Genomic DNA, 18,000 nt, shown 5'->3' with positions numbered 1-18,000 from the left:
TTTCTTTTCCCTTTCCTTTTCCCCTTCCTTTTCCCCCTTTCCTCTTTTTTCCTTTCCCTTTCCTTTCTTTCTTTCTCCCCTTATTTTTTTTCTTTTTCCCTTTTTTTTAATTTTCCCGGTGAACTCCGCCAGGGGGGCAGCTTGCCCCCCCTGCCCCCCCCCCCCCCGCCTGTTACGCCACTGGCGTTAATCCGCACCTTGCAACTCTCGACCAAGGTGCTAAATGGGTACCCGGTCGATAGGATGCGAAAGATATTGTATGTTTAAATTTGCCAGCGCCATAATGAGGCTGCGATGAATGCAAGGAATGCTCCCCAGGGAGTGGAATTTTTGTGCACTTTTCGTGCGGGATTTAAATTAATCTAATGACCGGGGTAATAATATGCTGTAAAGCGCTTTGAGCCATTCTGGGATAAGCGCTATATAAAAATTGGCTAGTATTATTATTATTATTAATATAGCGATCACTAATGCAATGGAGATCCTCCCATTGGCAATGCGACAAAGATCTGTGATGTCACATGTGAACAACTTTCCCTTTGATGGACTATAAAATACCCTAAAAAACGGTCTCTTTTTGCTCTTTCTTCTGGTGATACCAACTCTTTATCATGTATTCTTTGAAAATCTGTATATTACATGCCATAGAAAGAATATATTATCTACTGATAGATATGATAAAAGAGGCAGTTGAAGAGAAATATATACAAAAGTAATGGGAAAGTTGTTCACATGTGACATCACCAGAGAGGAATTAGTACATATCTCTATGGGGATCACACATATTTATGCCAATGGAGGTTTATTTATCAAAATTAGTCTTCCGGATACTTTAACCGTGTATGGGAAATATTTTGTAGGTATAGCTCAGCCGCTTTGCTTTCTCAGACGATTGCTCTCAGACTCGCATAATTTGAGGCACCTGTTTTTAGTTTTGAAACTATATCCATTTTGTAAGCATAGTAGGGGCCCTGCTTGCGTTCGCAGCATTTGTAAAGATTACCAATTAATTTGAAAGAAATTGAACACCTATTGGCGGCTATATATATATATATGTTTTACATATCAATCTTTCATCAATTTTCAATAGCAAATATAATGTGGTTTTCTAATCATCTTTTTCTCAATTAGGACGGGCAGAAAAATCACAGAGAGGCACTCAGGTAAGTTCTTAGCTCTTTATTCGTTTTCATCTTCCATATCAACAATTTTAATAGTTATAGCAAAACATACATATACACCAAGTTATAAATGCATATGGTCTTTAACCTGTTGGTCTAGCGTTCCTCAACCCACTCTTGTGCGTAGGCCTATATTTGCAAATGCAGGCACAGGGAAAATACAGCGTAAAATTTGATGCATTTGCTGACGATTGCAACACCAAATTATACAGTTAATATTAGTAACGAATTGGTCAAAGATATATAGGCTCTAGACAGTCATATAAGAATATAATTGAAAATGAAAAACAATTGTACAGTCCCGATGTTGTATGGTTTCGTTTACTTATTTGTTTGGGTTTAAAACCAACTTACCGTTGCATAATCCATATAGATTCATAAATAGGTATGGTAACCAAACAAATATGCATATACATACGCTTTCAATACCCGACATCATAATCTATTTATAAAAAAAAAAGAAAAGAATAGAAAGGAATGTTGGGTTTTCATTCAGAGAGCAAACCAAAATTAAAGGCTTGCATTAGAATAGACACCGGAAAATGTCTTTCTATAAATTGATTGCAAAATAGAACATTCCGGACAAAGACGTACGCATTTAAAATGTCAATAGTTGTTCTGCCCTAGCCAAGACAACAAATGGCTCTGACACGGTCAACAATTACAACTCATAACAATTTATAATAAAAAAGTGATGAATACATAAAAGTGCCAATACCATAAATAAATCACTATTTCAAAACCAGTGCACAAGCACAACATATAACATGTATAATACTTTAACTAATTGAATATTAATATATCGATACTATTCTTCACGTTCGTTTAAACGAGTCATGAAGAAATAATATCTAATATGTTTATAATGGGTATTTACTTGTAAATTCAGAATAACACATTTTGTGCAACAATAATCTAGTCATCTAAAATAAACAAATATATACTACAATGGGAATTAATTGTTCCCCGTGTTCATTTATGCAGCATATTTTTGTGAATTAAGCTGAACCAAAAACAGAGAAACGATTGGCTAAACTTATTTGAATGCAACACAACTAATGGTGATTACAGGATTGTACTGAATTCATGCATTTTGAATCAGTTCCCCACCCCTTCTCTCTAAATTGCAGGGATTTAAAATCAATCCAGATGGATTGTGGTTAGGGACCAATCGAATCCTGGATTTAGTTTGAATCCTACAGGTTCACTTTTGAATCTCTAAGAGTTTAAATTAAAATCCCTCGAGATTTAAAACTATTTTTTAGGATTTAGATTTAATCCAGAATTCGATTGGTCCCGAAGTATAGTCCACCTGGATTGATTTTAAATCCCTGCAATGCAGAGTGTACCCCACCCCCACTCGCACCAACACCATCATAATACCACATGCATTCAGATTAATCATCAAAACATCAAACACTCCACATTAAGAATACAAAAAATGTTTAATACTTCTTAAAATGCTGTACTTTTTCATTGCACTTTTAAACACCATACGCCTTGATATGAATATATTTTCAGATGATTGCACATTATTTTATTCATATAAATGCATTATCATCAATTTTAGATAGATATAGAAAATGGTTTGGCAAAGTGATTATTAATCAGTTTTATATCATGTTTCCGATATTTAGTATGAAAGACCCCAGCACTACGTTTCTGCTAGGTTTCGTATAGTAAGCATACGTATTTGAGGAGAAAAAACATAATCCAAATTAAACATTAATCTTTATCACATAGTACCAATATGAATACATTTCAACGATGAATTTCGGTAATTAAAATTACTGTTATAATATTTTCAATTTCTTTAAAATACTGTTTATTTCAGTCTGATTTCTACCGTACTCGTTTATTCCTCTGTTTTCTTTCCTATGTACACATATAATATTAAGTACCCAATTTTAAACGCTGAAAAATGAAATGTTAAATCAACACTTACAAGGTTGGAGAAGCGAATACCTTTTCTAAATGTTGCATTTACCACTTTTACCCACAATACTTTAGTGTTTAGTATATACAACAATATATCACGTATCGGTTAGACGACATAATGCTCCTGCGACAGTTGCTTCGTCAAAGATGTATAGGGCTTGGGTTAGGGTTGCAATATACTTATCATAATTTTATGAAGCATCATTGTGAAAGGTTGGGGTGGTGTTATCAGATTATCTTACCGTGATTACTTAACTAGTTCGAACTGAATTTCATTTTTTTTTAATGTCATAATATAATTATTTACAGTATTTTACTATCATATTTCAGTAGCTAGGTAATCTCATTTTTTCAATGTCTTAACAATTATTTACAGTATTTTTTAAATCATATTTTAGTAGCTATGTTTAAATATTTATGTGTATTTTGCATCATGATATTATTGTAATTTTATATGTTTTTTATCCCTGTTAAATAAGGACATTGATGTAAAACAGCAATTTAGCTGATCTTTTTATCCTGAATAAATATTTTCTAATAAATAAATAAATAAATAAGGTTTTATGTTATGATTATGGTCAGGTTTTATAGTAGGGTATAACACAGGGTTGAATTTTCTCCTTCGATTAGTGTGTGGAATTTAGAGCGGAGTAATTGTCGCTGGAGCGATTGTCGCCAGAGCAAAATGTCATGGAACCCACAAATTATTGTTGCTTTTTTTATTAAATCGCTTGAAATTTTAGGGGGAGGGGATAAACCTTTTAGTCACCGCAATATTTCACACGGGTAAAAGGTAACACTGAATTATTTACTGCATTCGTCAAACACCAAACATTAAAGCACGACTTGAAACACGATGCCAGAACAGTAGTTGTCAACACCGGACACGAATAAATCAACCTCTTATTTTGTTCGGATGCGATGATGGTGTAGTGTTAAACGTGGGCAGCGGTAGCATTGACGTAACACGGTACAGTTAGCACCGTAACACCGTTATGTATGTTGAAATTAGCGTAGTAGATTATGCCAGCGATCATGAGAATATAGGCAGGCACCGTGAGAATACATACCAGCTTGTCCGGCATTGAGATACCACTATATAATGATGGAGAAAAGAAAAATGATGGTTATACGATAGGGGCTGGTCCAGCATTGTCCTAGGGGGGGGGGCAAAACTATAGAATAACCCGCATCTTCCCAATAACAATAATATAAGTCTACATAAATCTAATCATTTTCAACTTTAGCTGATGTGATTGAGTGATTCAAAATGTGTCTTAGTGTCCATGTTTAAATCGTGCTGAAAGTCGAGAAGGACTATATGGATACAGTCCTTCCCCTTAAAGGACAAGTCCACCCCAGCAAAAAGTTGATTTGAATAAAAAGAGAAAATTCCAACAAACATAACACTGAAAATTTCATCAAAATCGGATGAAAAATAAGAAAGTCATGACATTTTAAAGTTTTGCTTAATTTCACAAAATAGTTATATGCACATCCTGGTGGGTATGCAAATGAGGAGACTGATGATGTCATCCACTCACTATTTCTTTTGTATTTTATTATATGAAATAGGGAATATTCTATTTTTCTCCTCCTTGTCAAGTGAAACAACGATTAATTCCTCCCTGAACATGTGGAATGAGCATTGTTTAATACTATATGATTCAGTCAAGTTGCGGGTCCTCATTGAAATCTATAAAAAATGAAATATTTTATCATTCAAACAATAAAAAACAAAAAAATAGTGAGTGAGGGACATCATCAACTTTCTCATTTGAGTTGTGCATATCACTGTTTTGTGAAAAATAAGCAAAACTTTAAAGTGTCATAACTTTCTTATTTTACATCCGATTTTAATGAAATTTTCAGCGTTTTGCTAGTTTGATTTTTCTCTATTTATTGATATCAACATTTTTCTGGGGTGGACTTGACCTTTAAAGTCTAATCTAACAGATATGGAACACCCCAGGGTCATAATCATTACAAAAACAGTAAAAACTCTGTTCAAAAGTTTTAATACAGCGTTGTTTACTATATGAACTTTAAAGTATTTGTTTAACAGTTTAAACAAGACTAAGTGTTTAAAATCTTAAAGAACAAAGTTTAGTTCTTAATACTTACTCTTCAAAATATTAAGCATTTTTTTAAACATAAACAGGTACTGTAAAGCTCATCTTTAAAGTAGTTGTTAAACAGTTAAAATAAATGTTTAAAATCTCGAACAACAAAGTTTAATTTAAAATTGTTGCCTAAAATTTTTAACAACTGCTTTCAAAGCTCAAGTAGTAAACAGTGTGTTATAACATTTTAAACAACATTTTTACTGTGTAAGAGACTTACACTTCATCTGGATCATCAGCCGTCTCCATAAGGCGGAGTTTTAGATGGATGAAAATAGGTGCAACCATGGAGAGACCAGCAAGAAATATACCACCCGTCAATGACGTCACAATGGCAAAATGAGGGAATGTTTCGACGATGAAGAACTCGACCAGAAAAATACTCGTGCGAAGAAGAATTCGCTTCCAGTTGAAAGCTAAAATAATACAACGTGAAAATAAAGACTAGATCAAAGACATAGATTTTAAAAAAGTTTGTTGTCAAAAGACAAATCGCTTATCATCTATACGACTAGAATCTCTACTTTACAATAATTGAATGCAAAATTGATAGCATATCTCTTCAAATTCGAACAGATATCATTGCTTTATAGAGAGTAATTATGATCAAGTTTTAAATCGAAACTTTTTTCTGCAATTACTATTAGAGCAGTTATACGGACATTACACCTTTGAACTTTAAAAAACCTTTGAGACAAAACATTTTTTGTACTCGTAAATACATAGTATACCATTAATTTTATTGGTGAATGTCCATTCCAGTGGAGCAAACTGGCGTACATTTTTTTTTTTTGGGGGGGGGGGGGGGCTTGGGCCTTTATGGAAATATTATCAACGTAATACTAGACGCAGAACATTACGTTCATGTAATCAGAGGAAAATCATGGAATCGTTAACTTTAAGTTAACCTAGAAAATTAGACACTTAAGTGTTATCTCAAAACTGACAAGGGTAATTTACGTTACAATAATTTAAATATGTGGTGTGACTGTTACCTAGATTGCGCGTGCTCGATATACGAAGCTATTCAATTAGATGATGTTCGTACGATAAAATGCAAGTAGTTGATATAAGAAAATATTAAAATATGAGGTGATGTTACATTAAAATGCGTGCGGTCGATATAAGAAGTTATTGGATGCGTTGATGTTACGTTAATGCGTGTGGTTGATAGCTATTCAATGAGTGGCGCCTTTAGTTTGCATGAAACATCGTAATTACCCTACCCTTACCATGTGGTATATCAAATTTATGTTCTAGCTCTTGAAAAAGTGGGTTGTTGCTCATGACCAGCACAGCTACGAAGTGAAAGAGAAGGAGTACCGAGACCACAGTACGGACCGGGCCGGCCTGTACGGCATTCAGGACGCTCTCCACATAACCCAACTCAGCCAATGGGCCGCTGAAAGCAAGCCATATCGGTATCACTAAGATGAACATTGCCAGCATCTGGACTAAAATACATAAAAACATATGAAAAGAAACAAATCATGATGACGGTACTTGACATTGCTATATATTCTCTGTCTTCAGAATTGTATCGGGGACAGTTTAATCAACATTTGTCATCTTATGCGCTGTCAGATCTGTAAACTCTCCTTGATTTTGATTGGCTGAGAAGCAAGTTTCCGAATAATACAACCGGAAAGTCATTTTCATCAAACACTCCCCATGTGTACGGTGTGGAAGAATAGTTTTTGTGCCCAAGTAAAACACGCCACCAGCCACACGCCTATATCATGTATATCGGGCACTGTGCCACAAAAGGTGAGTGTATGGTTTTTTAAAATAAAGATCGCGATTATAAAAGGAATGATGACTTGAATCATTTATCATGACTTTGGCGAAACTCCGATCAGACAAGCAGAATGGATTATCGTCTGCCATGCAAACTTGATCCACGAAAAAGCGAAATTCATATTTACATTTCCATGCGCTAATCCACAGTGATAGAACGATTCAAAACATATAGAAACTGATCGAAGTTCAAGGAGGATAATGAGACATGTTAATTCGACATTATTCTCAATGACTCCTTTGAAACTCGAAATAAATGCATGACTTGTGTATATGATCATTATCATGACTATCATCAGTGCCTCATTTGAAGCTCTTAATACTTACTGCCCATGCCCCTGACTAACGCTTTTGAGAAATGCTGAGGCTCGGCCATGTCCCTCTGTATGGTGGGCATGATGTAGTGCGGACCTGTCAGGAAAAACGAGGACCCGAGGAGGCCGAAGAACCCACTCCACCCGCCGTCCGAAGCGGCGGAGTGTGTGATGATATTTAGGGGTCTGTTGGAGACCCCGCCTAACACACCGAAAGCCTTGATGGTCAAGATGTAGGAGCCGAGAAACGTCGCGAAGGTTCCGACTGCACCCACCTCCCTGATTAGAGATGAAATCAAGAGAATGGGGAGAATTATCATTTATGAGGATGATTATGATTGCCCTCGGTGCCTTTGCACAGAATGCAATTGGTGTGGTGGGAATCTTGACGCCATTAAGCGAAAGTTCAAGAAAAAGGGAGCACACATATATCTTAAACCGGGATTACAATCAAATTCCGTGCATCGCGGTGTCAATAAAAAAATGTGTTCAATGTCATTTGTTCCCCAATACCACCTACAAAACACACACCCACACAGTTACCAAAAACCACACACTTCTAGCTTTACACGTACACTATGACAGATGAGCCTATCCACACAACCACTCATATACGAACACACTCACACGCACACACACACACGCCCACCCATACAGAGAGACAGCATTCACCACCCCTTCTCTCTCGCTCTCTCTCTCTCACACACATCCCCCCCATCTTCATTATAGCAAACTCCTTCCAGCACTATAGTAGTACACCTATATACCCAAGTATAACACATACACGCACACACACGCACGCACTAACCAGTCCCAACACTTTGAAATTACACGTAAATACAGCCGTACAATAATCATGATAATATGATGACTTGTATAATATCATATCCATGGTAATTTCTTGGTTTTCAAATATAGGGATATTTTTACACTGGTCTTCGAAAACCAGCTGATCAACTATGAACACTTAAGTGGTGAACCACTCAATCCACAATTTTACCGCAGAATAATGTCTCATATAAATCAGAAATGTCCATCAGAATCATCTCCCATGCCGACTTTCATTTTTATGTCTGTCAAGCATAAATTTGTATCCGTATATCACACAAACACATTAATGTCTAGATAATAACACCACTACCACGGGGAATCTTAAAACCCTCAACTACTCAGTTTCTCAAAACAACTATAATGGACTTTAAATGTCAATTTATTTACATCGAGGTACACACATGCGTCAGTGTGACGTTATCACACTCGGAATGGTCATATATACAGAAATGATCATATCGTAATCGCGGAGATATATTTCGGTGGATATATACTGCATAAGTACGTGTAAAAGACTGGTTTAATAGAATGAGACATCGTCGAATTAAGCTGTCTGAAACGAGCTTTTACGTTTATGTTTCCAGGTCACAAGGTTTTGACCTTATCAAGGGTCATTTTACCCATAATTTTATAGAGTATGGACAAAACGGACACTTAACATGGATTTTTTCCTGGCTTCTCTCTTTTTTCTGTGCATTTCAAAGTAAAATTGCAATTGAAATTTTATTTATCATTCGGGCCTTAAAATTCGTATTTTGTGGTATACACAGAAAAGCAAGGAATAGTGTCTCCCAATTAAGTGTTTAAGGCCCGTATTCTGAACTAGGGTTTGATTTAAATGCTGGTCTAAAGTTTGGGTTTAACTACAAGACAAATCTCTTACATTACAGATTAGATCTGTAAGCTCATCTCTTACTCGGGTAATTTACAACAGTGTTAGAAAATAATAACTTTTAATTTTTCTTCGCCATAGTAAAATGACGACCAGACTGATGACGACAGAGCAGAGTGAACATAAGAAAATGCAATATTAAACAAAATGTTTGAATCTGACTTTCCGTATCTTTAGCACAGAGTTAAACCATGGCCCCATTTAATCTGGAGTTCATGTGGACCATATTATTTTGTTCAGGTTTTGTATGACAATTCAGTAACCAACGTAGGTAAACAACAGATTTTCACAGTTTAAGGTCCTCCATTATTTTGTTATAATAAAAATGCAAGATCCCTATGACAAGTTTTCTGTCAGCAAACCCGATTGAAGGATTTCGGTAGATTTTATTTGTTATATTTTTTTATTTGGAGGAGCCGTGGTGTAGTGGTTCTGACTCTCGCCTTGTAAACAGAGGGTCGTGTGTTCGAATCCCACCGCGGTCTGGCGTCCTTTGGCAAGGCGTTAATCCACACTTTGCCACTCTCGACCCAGGTGCTAAATGGGTACCCGGTAGGATGTGAAAGTCATTGTATAGCTTGTCCAGTACTGTGTGCGCCTCACAGGCGACTGACTGGAATACTCCACAGGGAGTGGAGGATGTGCAGACATTGTGTGTGGGAATGACTGATTGAATCCGATGACCGGGGTAATAATATATCTGTAAAGCGCTTAGACACGTCGTTCCGATGTATTAAGCGCTATATAAAAAGCGGATTATTATTATTATTATTTGATATTCTAACAATTTTATTTAAAAGAACACGCCAAAATAGTGTTTCATCAACATTTTGTTGCCCGACAAATGGAGTCATACCTGAGAACCTTCCTTAATTTTGCGATCCGACCGACAAATCGTTCATGAAACGCTCCCAAATTGTTTTCAAAATGTAAGTCTTATCTGACACTTTCCTTACCATAATTCCTTTGGGCCCGAGAACCACAGGAGCGGACAGATAATAAGAAATATAATGAGGGGCCAGTAACAGAAGCTGAAAGTTTGGTAGGGGTAGATAATAGAAAACATCAACTCCGACACGCCCAGTAAGAATGTGCAGGTGGATGCTATCCCGATTAGTCCAATCGTGAACGAGATTACACGCCTGCGAAGAAAGAAAGAAAGAAAGAAAGAAAGAAAGAAAGAAAGAAAGAAAGAAAGAAAGAAAGAAAGAAAGAAAGAAAGAAAGAAAGAAAGAAAGAAAGAAAGAAAGAAAGAAAGAAAGAAAGAAAGAAAGAAAGAAAGAAAGAAAGAAAGAAAGAAAGAAAGAAAAAAAAAGCATGCACATACAAATTTGAAAGACTTGCATAAAATTATAAAAGAACAGGATTATGATAATAAGATTTAAACAAATTTCAAACGTTTCTAGTAAAAAGGTACAGCTGGATGCCAACCCTATTGAACAAACTGTGAACGAGATTACGCGCCTGCGCAGAAAGAAAATATTTATTCATTTGATTGATTGATTGATTGATTGATTTTATTTCTGCATTCAAGATAAATATGCAACATAACATCTACAAAGGTGATACGTTTGAGTTTTACAAAACAATAAAACAATAATCATAATAAAGCAATGAAAAATACATACAAAAAAATCAACAAGAAGCATTATTCAATTAAAAGAAAATATCAGTTTAAACTTCTGTTTTCGGGTGGTTTTCTTCAGAACACAATACCCTCCGAAATATCTAACACCTTGGTCCATATGTCACTAGCTGGATAGTTAGGAGCGAATTTACGAACGACTGGTGGTAATTTCTTGGTGTTCATAAAGTTCTTAAGAAAGGGTCCCAAGTCGTTCGTAACTTACGAACAGCTTCAGGAAATACTCTTCAGGGTCCAGTTTCATACAGACTTGTTATAGCATAAATGCATAATTATTCCTATCCATCAGCCAATCAGATAGAAGGATTTCAGTAGCTTTTAACTCTTATTGCAAATTAATATTATTACTAGTTTCATGAAACGGCCCCTGATGGCATTTGCCGATTGAGAAAATATACTCTCTATATACATAAGAGCTAATCTGGCATAATCACACTCCTCGCAAAGTGCGACAAGCCAAAGGGATCATTCATTTTCGAGTGGTATTTGCATCTTTTGAGAGTGCACTCTAGCTCCTTCTGGAGTGAACTTCATATTTCTAGACATTTTCACTCCAGAAGGAGCTAGAATTTTTATTGGAATGTTTGTTCAAATTGAATAGAAACCGCAACAGTCCACTCGCAAAAGATTCAAATTCCACTCCAAAATGACTGATCCCTCGTCTCACTTTGAGAGGAGTTTACAAGAACCATTTTCAGACAAGAGTGTTTAATCATATTTTTATATTGACCCCTCCGATAAAGATATTTTGAAGGTTATATAAACGCTAGTTGATGGTTTAATGTTTAAACAAAATCCATAAAACTTTGAATAATTTGAAACCCGAGCTTGCTTACTTTCCGATTTGCCCGTAAGCCTCTCCGGCTAATGCTGAGTAGGGCAGTCTGCAATCCCGACAAAGTTCGGGTTTTCTTTTACATAGGATGTTCCAAGACCGACCGAGCAAGATAGCGGTGTAGAGACTCAGCGATGCGATCACCGGGTAGATAAACAGGCCTGGCCAACCTACGGAAGAATGAAAATAAATAACAATTTTTCATAAAAAAAAGAAAGGTATAGAGACAACCGTATTGATAAATGACGATAATTATGGTTATACGAGGCATGGCACGAATATCTTGTTAATAAAAGGGCGCCGTTAATAACAGATATTACGGCTCAGGCCATTGCTATGAAGTATACCATGTGTGTCAAATTGGACAGATTTTAATTCGATTTGGTTCCAAAAGAAAAAATACAAAAGTCTTTTTTTTTTACAGAAAGATGAAGAATGCAATAATGTTCATGTCAAGGCACTTTAGCAATCACTTCGTAGACGCTTTCAATAACGCAGAGAATCTATTGTCAAATTCTTTCAATGACAAATGCAGCCTTTGTCAAAAATCGGCGAATGTGAATCAAGACAGCAGCATTGTCCTGGACTCTGGACAAACGACATTATTTGCTTTTTTTTTGTCCAGTCCGAATCTTCGGCCGATCTGCTGTCCCAATCCATTAACTATCGACAAAAAAAATCTAAACTGCCCATTGTGACTTGAATTGCACTTTCAAAGGAATCGCAAAAAGCGTCTGCGTCTGTGATTGCAAAAGTACGCTATTCCAGTTTTTACAGTGTATTAATTTTTACAGAGAGAAGAATACAATATTATTCATGATTTCTTTACATACCACTGTCAACCAGCAAAGGTGGAATAACAAGTACGGCAAGACCAGATATCTGACTGGCGACAAAAATGGCTGTCTGGGTGACATTCATACCAGATTTTAGTTTCGTGTGTTCAGATGGCGAGGCCCCTTCTTGCATCTGACTCGATTCTGGAACATTTTCCTGCTGCAAAATGATATATATATATAGATTTTTTTGGAGAAAAATAATAAGACTTCTTCTCTTCCTCCCTTTACCTTCATAATTTCTTCGGGGTTTTTTTTCAGTTAAATAGTATTTTTAGAATACACATGTTATTCTGACGGTTTGATATTTCGAAATTCTGAAGGTTCATTGTTCGGAAAGTTCGTTATAATGAAACAGGCAAATTGCATTACCAAGATGTCCATTTATTCCGGTATTGAAATAGGATCATGGCATTATTCCTAATGTTAGTTACTCCGAAACACGAAATAAGTTCTTTATAAACAACTATACCGACCTAACGTCTTTATTTCCGAAGGCAACCTGCGGATTTCAGAACCCTATTTCATTTTTCATTAATTATAGGCGCACAACAGTGGCGTAATTTGCAAAAACTTTTGAGGGGCCAGATATGGCGTATCGGGAAAGATTTGTAAAAAGTTGCGAAAGGTAAAATTTGTTATCATTTTGTTATTACTAGATCCAATTTAGTGATAGATTTTGACATAATATTCAAAAAATAATATCATATTTCAGCCTTCTCTCTTTCGTTTTCCGGGGGGCCAGTGTACGCCAGTGACACGCACTACACACCTTCTCTATGTAACCATCACCAGGGTCTGGTATAGAAGAAAACGTCCTGGTATCACCTTTGGCAAAGGGGGTGCCCTCTCCAGCCGGTACCAGTGGTATCACTTTTTCTCTCTCGCCTGCTGTGGAAGCCATACTGTAGATAGAAAGAACACACCAAAGTATAAGCATATCGGTATGATCTAATGGGGAATTATCTTGGAATACATAAAGTAGTTGTAAGGGTGGTAGTGGTGGTGGTGGTGGTGGTGGTGGTAGTAGTAGTAGTAGAAGTAGTAGTAGTAGTAGAAGTAGTAGTAGAAGTAGTAGTAGAAGTAGTAGTTGAAGTAGTAGTAGTAGTAGTTGTAGTGGTAGTAGTAGTAGTAGAGTAGTAGGAGTAGTAGTAGGAGTAGTAGTAGTAGTAGTAGTAGTAGTAGTAGTAGTAGTAGTAGTAGTAGTAGTAGTAGTATAGTAGTAGTAGTAGTAGTAGTAGTAGTAGTAGTAGAGTAGTAGGAGTAGTAGTAGTAGTAGTGGAAGTAGTAGTAGAAGTATAGTAGTGGTAGTAGTGGTGGTGGCAGTAGTAGTAGTAGTAGTAGTAGTAGTAGTAGTAGTAGTAGATTTTATGTAGAGTTGACAACATCAATGAGATGCATGTCGAAAGGATGAAATGATTTCAGATACCATTAACGTAAGCAATGTTGTTTTGTGCTGTCCTTATCATCCAATGCACGCATTTTCAGGTCTGTTATCTACTCCATTTCAATAGTAGTTGTACATGCACATACATACACAAAGAGCGTTGTTCCGTGTCAAGGTGTGAATTTCATAATTAGTCAGGTATCTGTGTGTCAGAGAAATTGATTGAAAGAGACGTAAAGAGAAGTGAAGTAAAGAGAGAAGGGGGATCGAAAGGGAGAAAGGAGAAAGGGGAGGGAGAAAAAGAAGGTCGTGAGGAAGAATAATTGAGCGGAGGGGAGAGATCCATACAAAATGAAATAAGACACGAGATGTAGAGGAAGAGAGGGGCAGGAGTATAAAAAAGGGTGGGGGAGGGATTGATTTCTATGGTATGATTATTGTTTCGAATGATCCACATATTAGCCAGCCTTCACTATATATCTGTTCTTTTGATCGCACGACTAATTTCCCTAAATATTACTTTCAAATACAAACAGCATTTTTTCATGCAATTTACAGGTTTTACGGTGGACACTTTATTAATCTTAATAAATCAAGCCATGTTGATTGCAACATGATTGATTGGATATCATATTTGAATTCTTATAAGAATATCACTGATATGGGGCTGATCACTACATCCCCCCAATAAGTGGAACATTACAAACGAATTAATTTATCCATATTTGTCCCCCACCCCCCCCCCCCTCTTACTAAAAATATTGAATCCATTACCGTCCATGTTTATCCTATATCAAACAAGAAACTGTATATGCATGCAAAATTCACTAACACACTATAAAGTCATTTATCAACCATGTCAAATATGCACATAATATATGAATGCATGCATGATTCAGTACTCTCTAGCCTACTAGCAAACATACAGATGAATGGTAAATGTTAAAGGTTACGTTTCCGACCTCTTGGTCTGCGAATCTGATACACAATTCACAGGACTGAAAAATGTCATATTCATAGGAATAATCATTTTTGATTTCTAAACTTTTTCAATTATTACCAATTTACTTTGCTTTACACTGAAAACGTTAATATGATGTGGTTAACTTTTAAAGATAAAGTTCGTTGAACTGTATGACAAACATGCGCCTTATGTTAGTATAAGAAAAAAAAACCTCTGTGGATAACAATTGAATATTAAATTCTTAGAAGAGACAGAGATTTCTACAAATCTAAATTCGACTATTTCTAATCTAATGGAGATGTAGAGAAAATGATTTACTTTTGGTATGAATATAAACATATTCGTGATAGAATAAACAATCAGAATTAAAAAAAAATCAAACGTGAATATTTCAGCAATAAATTTAAAGATTTTTCAAGTGATCTGAAACAAAAATGGAAAACAATAAAAGAGATTTTACCAAAAAATAAAACCAATGATAAATCTAATCTAGAATTTGAAGGTAAAATCATAAAGAATAGAAATGAAATTGGTAAAGTTTTAAATTATATATTCAATACTTTAACAGACGGAATTAGTAATTCAGACACACAAAGGTCATACGCAGATGTAGACGATCCTTGCATTAGATATATACCCAATGTTGATACGATATTCTGTTTTACAGAAAAGGGAAAGAATTTGTTTTGAAAGAGCTTAAAAATACTGATACAAATACTAAAGCATATGGTCTCGATGACCTTCACCCTCGATTAATCAAAGACGCTGCAGATCTTATTGCAGGATCTCTAACCTATGATTATTTAATTTTTCACTTAGAACTGGTTGTGTTCCAAATTATTTTAAATCAGCCCAAATAATGCCAATACATGAAAGTGGTGACACGTCACAACCCCACAGGCCTATATCGATTCTGTCGGTAGTTGGGAAAATTCCAGAGAAGGGTATTCACAAACCAAAAACAGTTGTATCAATATTTAAACGACCATTCATCATGTTCATTGCTCAGTGATGATCAATCGGGAATTCGATCATTTCATTCCACAAATTCTTGCCTCCTTGACATCACTGAATAAATTTTACAAAATATGAGCTCGATCTGGTTACTTAACGGGTGCTATATTTACTAGACCTTCGGAAAGTTTTTGATCTGATTCCGCATGATAAACTACTAAAGAAATGTTATTGTATGGTGAATACAATTGGTTCAAATCATATTTAAAGATCAAGTCCATCCCCCCAAAACGTTGATTTGAATAAATAGAGAAAAATCAAACAAGAATAGTGCTGAAAACTTCATCAAAATCGGATGGAAAAAAGAAAGTTATGACATTAAAATGTCGCTTATTTTCCCCAAACCAGTTCTATGCTCAACTCAGTGATGAGAGGGTTGATGATGTCACTCACTCACTATTTCTTTTTGTTTTTTATTGTTTGAATTATACAATATTTCATTTTTTACGGATTTGACAATTATGACCATCTTGTTTGAACCACAAAATTTTATAACAATCAAAATGTTAAGGGAGGAATGAAACTTTGCTCACATGACAACGAGGAGAAAATTCCAATATTTCATATTTCATATAATAAAATACAAAATAAATAGTGAGTGGGTAATGTCACCAGTCCCCTCATTTGCATACTGACCAGGATGTACATGTAACTGTTTGGTGAAATTTTGCAAAACTTTAAAATGTCATAACTTACTTATTTCAGATCCGATTTTGATAAAATTTTCAGTGTTATTCTTGTTTGATTTTTCTCTTTCTATTCAAATCATCTTTTTGTTAGGGTGGACTTGTCCTTTAACAGCTAGAATACAACATATCTCCATTGATGATATTTTAAGTGATCCTCTCTTTGTTAGAACAGGAATTCCCTAAGGCTCGACCGTTGGGCCATTGATTTTTAGCTCGTACATCAATGATATTTGTGAAATTATTAATATGCCACTTGATAAAATATTGTTATATGCAGATGATACCGTTATTTTTGTAAATCAAAAACAAAAGAAAATTTAGAAATAACACTTCAATCTCAACTTAATATGATTGCTGAATGGATGAGGATATTGCATTTATTTTTCCAAAGTGATTTTACCTTGCCTGCCATATACAAAAATGTCCGTTTACAGCTATTTGACTTTGGTTTTCGGAGACTAAGGTGATTTTCTGTACGCAGAGAGTATGGATATGATTTACGAGAAAATTGTGTTTTCATATAATCGGGTGCAAAATTATTCAAAACTTTAAACATCATTACGTACATATATTCCTTTTGCCGAGTATTTAAAGTCTTCCATTTCAAAATATCATGGATATATAAGTATGAAGTATGCAAATATGGATCGATTTTTAGAATAATTCTTCCTGCACGATTTTGTAGCTTTTGCAATAAATTCAAATATATTTTAGATGCAGATTGCCAAACAATATCAGCATAATCAAAGTGTGGAAGGATAACCGAAGAATATATTAATTTTAATCTAGATTCATTATCAAATCGCCTAAGTCTGCCAAGGAAACCAATCATTTTACCAATTTTTTAACACATGTGATCAAAATGAACATTCCATAATTTAAGTTCCCTATCTATAAAAACTCCAAGATATCTAACACTTTCTACCATTTGAATATCTGTTTCGCGAATGCGTTAGTGAAGATTTTTATGTCTTGCCAACATATGCCGAGTACCTAAAAACATACTTACGGTTTTATTACAATTAAGTTTTAATCGATTTTTGCTCATCCAATTGGCAACATTTTTCAGTTCATTATTAAGTGTTCTTTCAACCACAAGTAGATTTTTGTCCGAGAAATATCAAACAGAGTCATCGGCATATAAATGAAAAGAACATTTATGAAGAGAGCATGGCAAATCATTTATGAATATAACGAAAAGAAGCGGACCCAATATAGACCCCTGGGGTACACCATTTTAAATTATATATTCATAAGAAAAGACATCATTCAAACAAGTTTTAATTTTGCGATCGGAAAGATAGCTTCAAAACCAATCGAGTGATTTACCAGTAACTCCAAGAAGAGAGAGTTTAGATAAAAGTTGGTGATTGACTAAGTCAAAGGCTTTTTGTAAATCTAAAAAGACGGCTTCCGCATAATCCCCATTATCCATGGCAAGAAGCTATTCATCTGTAATCTTTGATAGGGCTGTCGTAATTGAGTGTTTAGGTCTAAATCCTGATTGTTCAGAAATGAGGATTTGGTTTTTATTAAGATAATGCAATAGTCGTT

At 35.3% G+C, this 18,000-nt stretch overlaps 1 protein-coding gene across 2 annotated transcripts; it reads right to left on the bottom strand.

Annotated features, from left to right (window-relative positions):
- Nucleotides 1-1,164: 1,164 nt before the first annotated feature.
- Nucleotides 1,165-13,297, bottom strand: LOC129269884 (uncharacterized). 2 transcript variants are annotated; one of them, XM_064105400.1, is made up of 8 exons: nt 13,165-13,297; nt 12,390-12,552; nt 11,558-11,726; nt 10,033-10,218; nt 7,367-7,632; nt 6,475-6,696; nt 5,463-5,658; nt 1,165-4,214 (listed from the first exon to the last, which is right to left on the bottom strand). In XM_064105400.1, exons 1-8 carry the CDS (start codon nt 13,294-13,296, stop codon nt 4,055-4,057), a joined length of 1,494 nt encoding a protein of 497 aa, XP_063961470.1. In that variant the 5' UTR covers nt 13,297; the 3' UTR covers nt 1,165-4,054. The 2 variants fall into 2 exon arrangements, with proteins under 2 accessions (XP_063961470.1, XP_054763316.2); XM_054907341.2 differs by having other exon boundaries at nt 3,971-4,214; nt 12,390-12,549.
- Nucleotides 13,298-18,000: the final 4,703 nt, after the last annotated feature.

Source organism: Lytechinus pictus, chromosome 10 (genome assembly GCF_037042905.1).
Source record: "Lytechinus pictus isolate F3 Inbred chromosome 10, Lp3.0, whole genome shotgun sequence".
Taxonomy (NCBI): domain Eukaryota; kingdom Metazoa; phylum Echinodermata; class Echinoidea; order Temnopleuroida; family Toxopneustidae; genus Lytechinus; species Lytechinus pictus.
The sequence above is the reverse complement of the archived record's forward strand: the minus strand, read 5'-3'. Positions and strand labels throughout refer to the sequence as shown.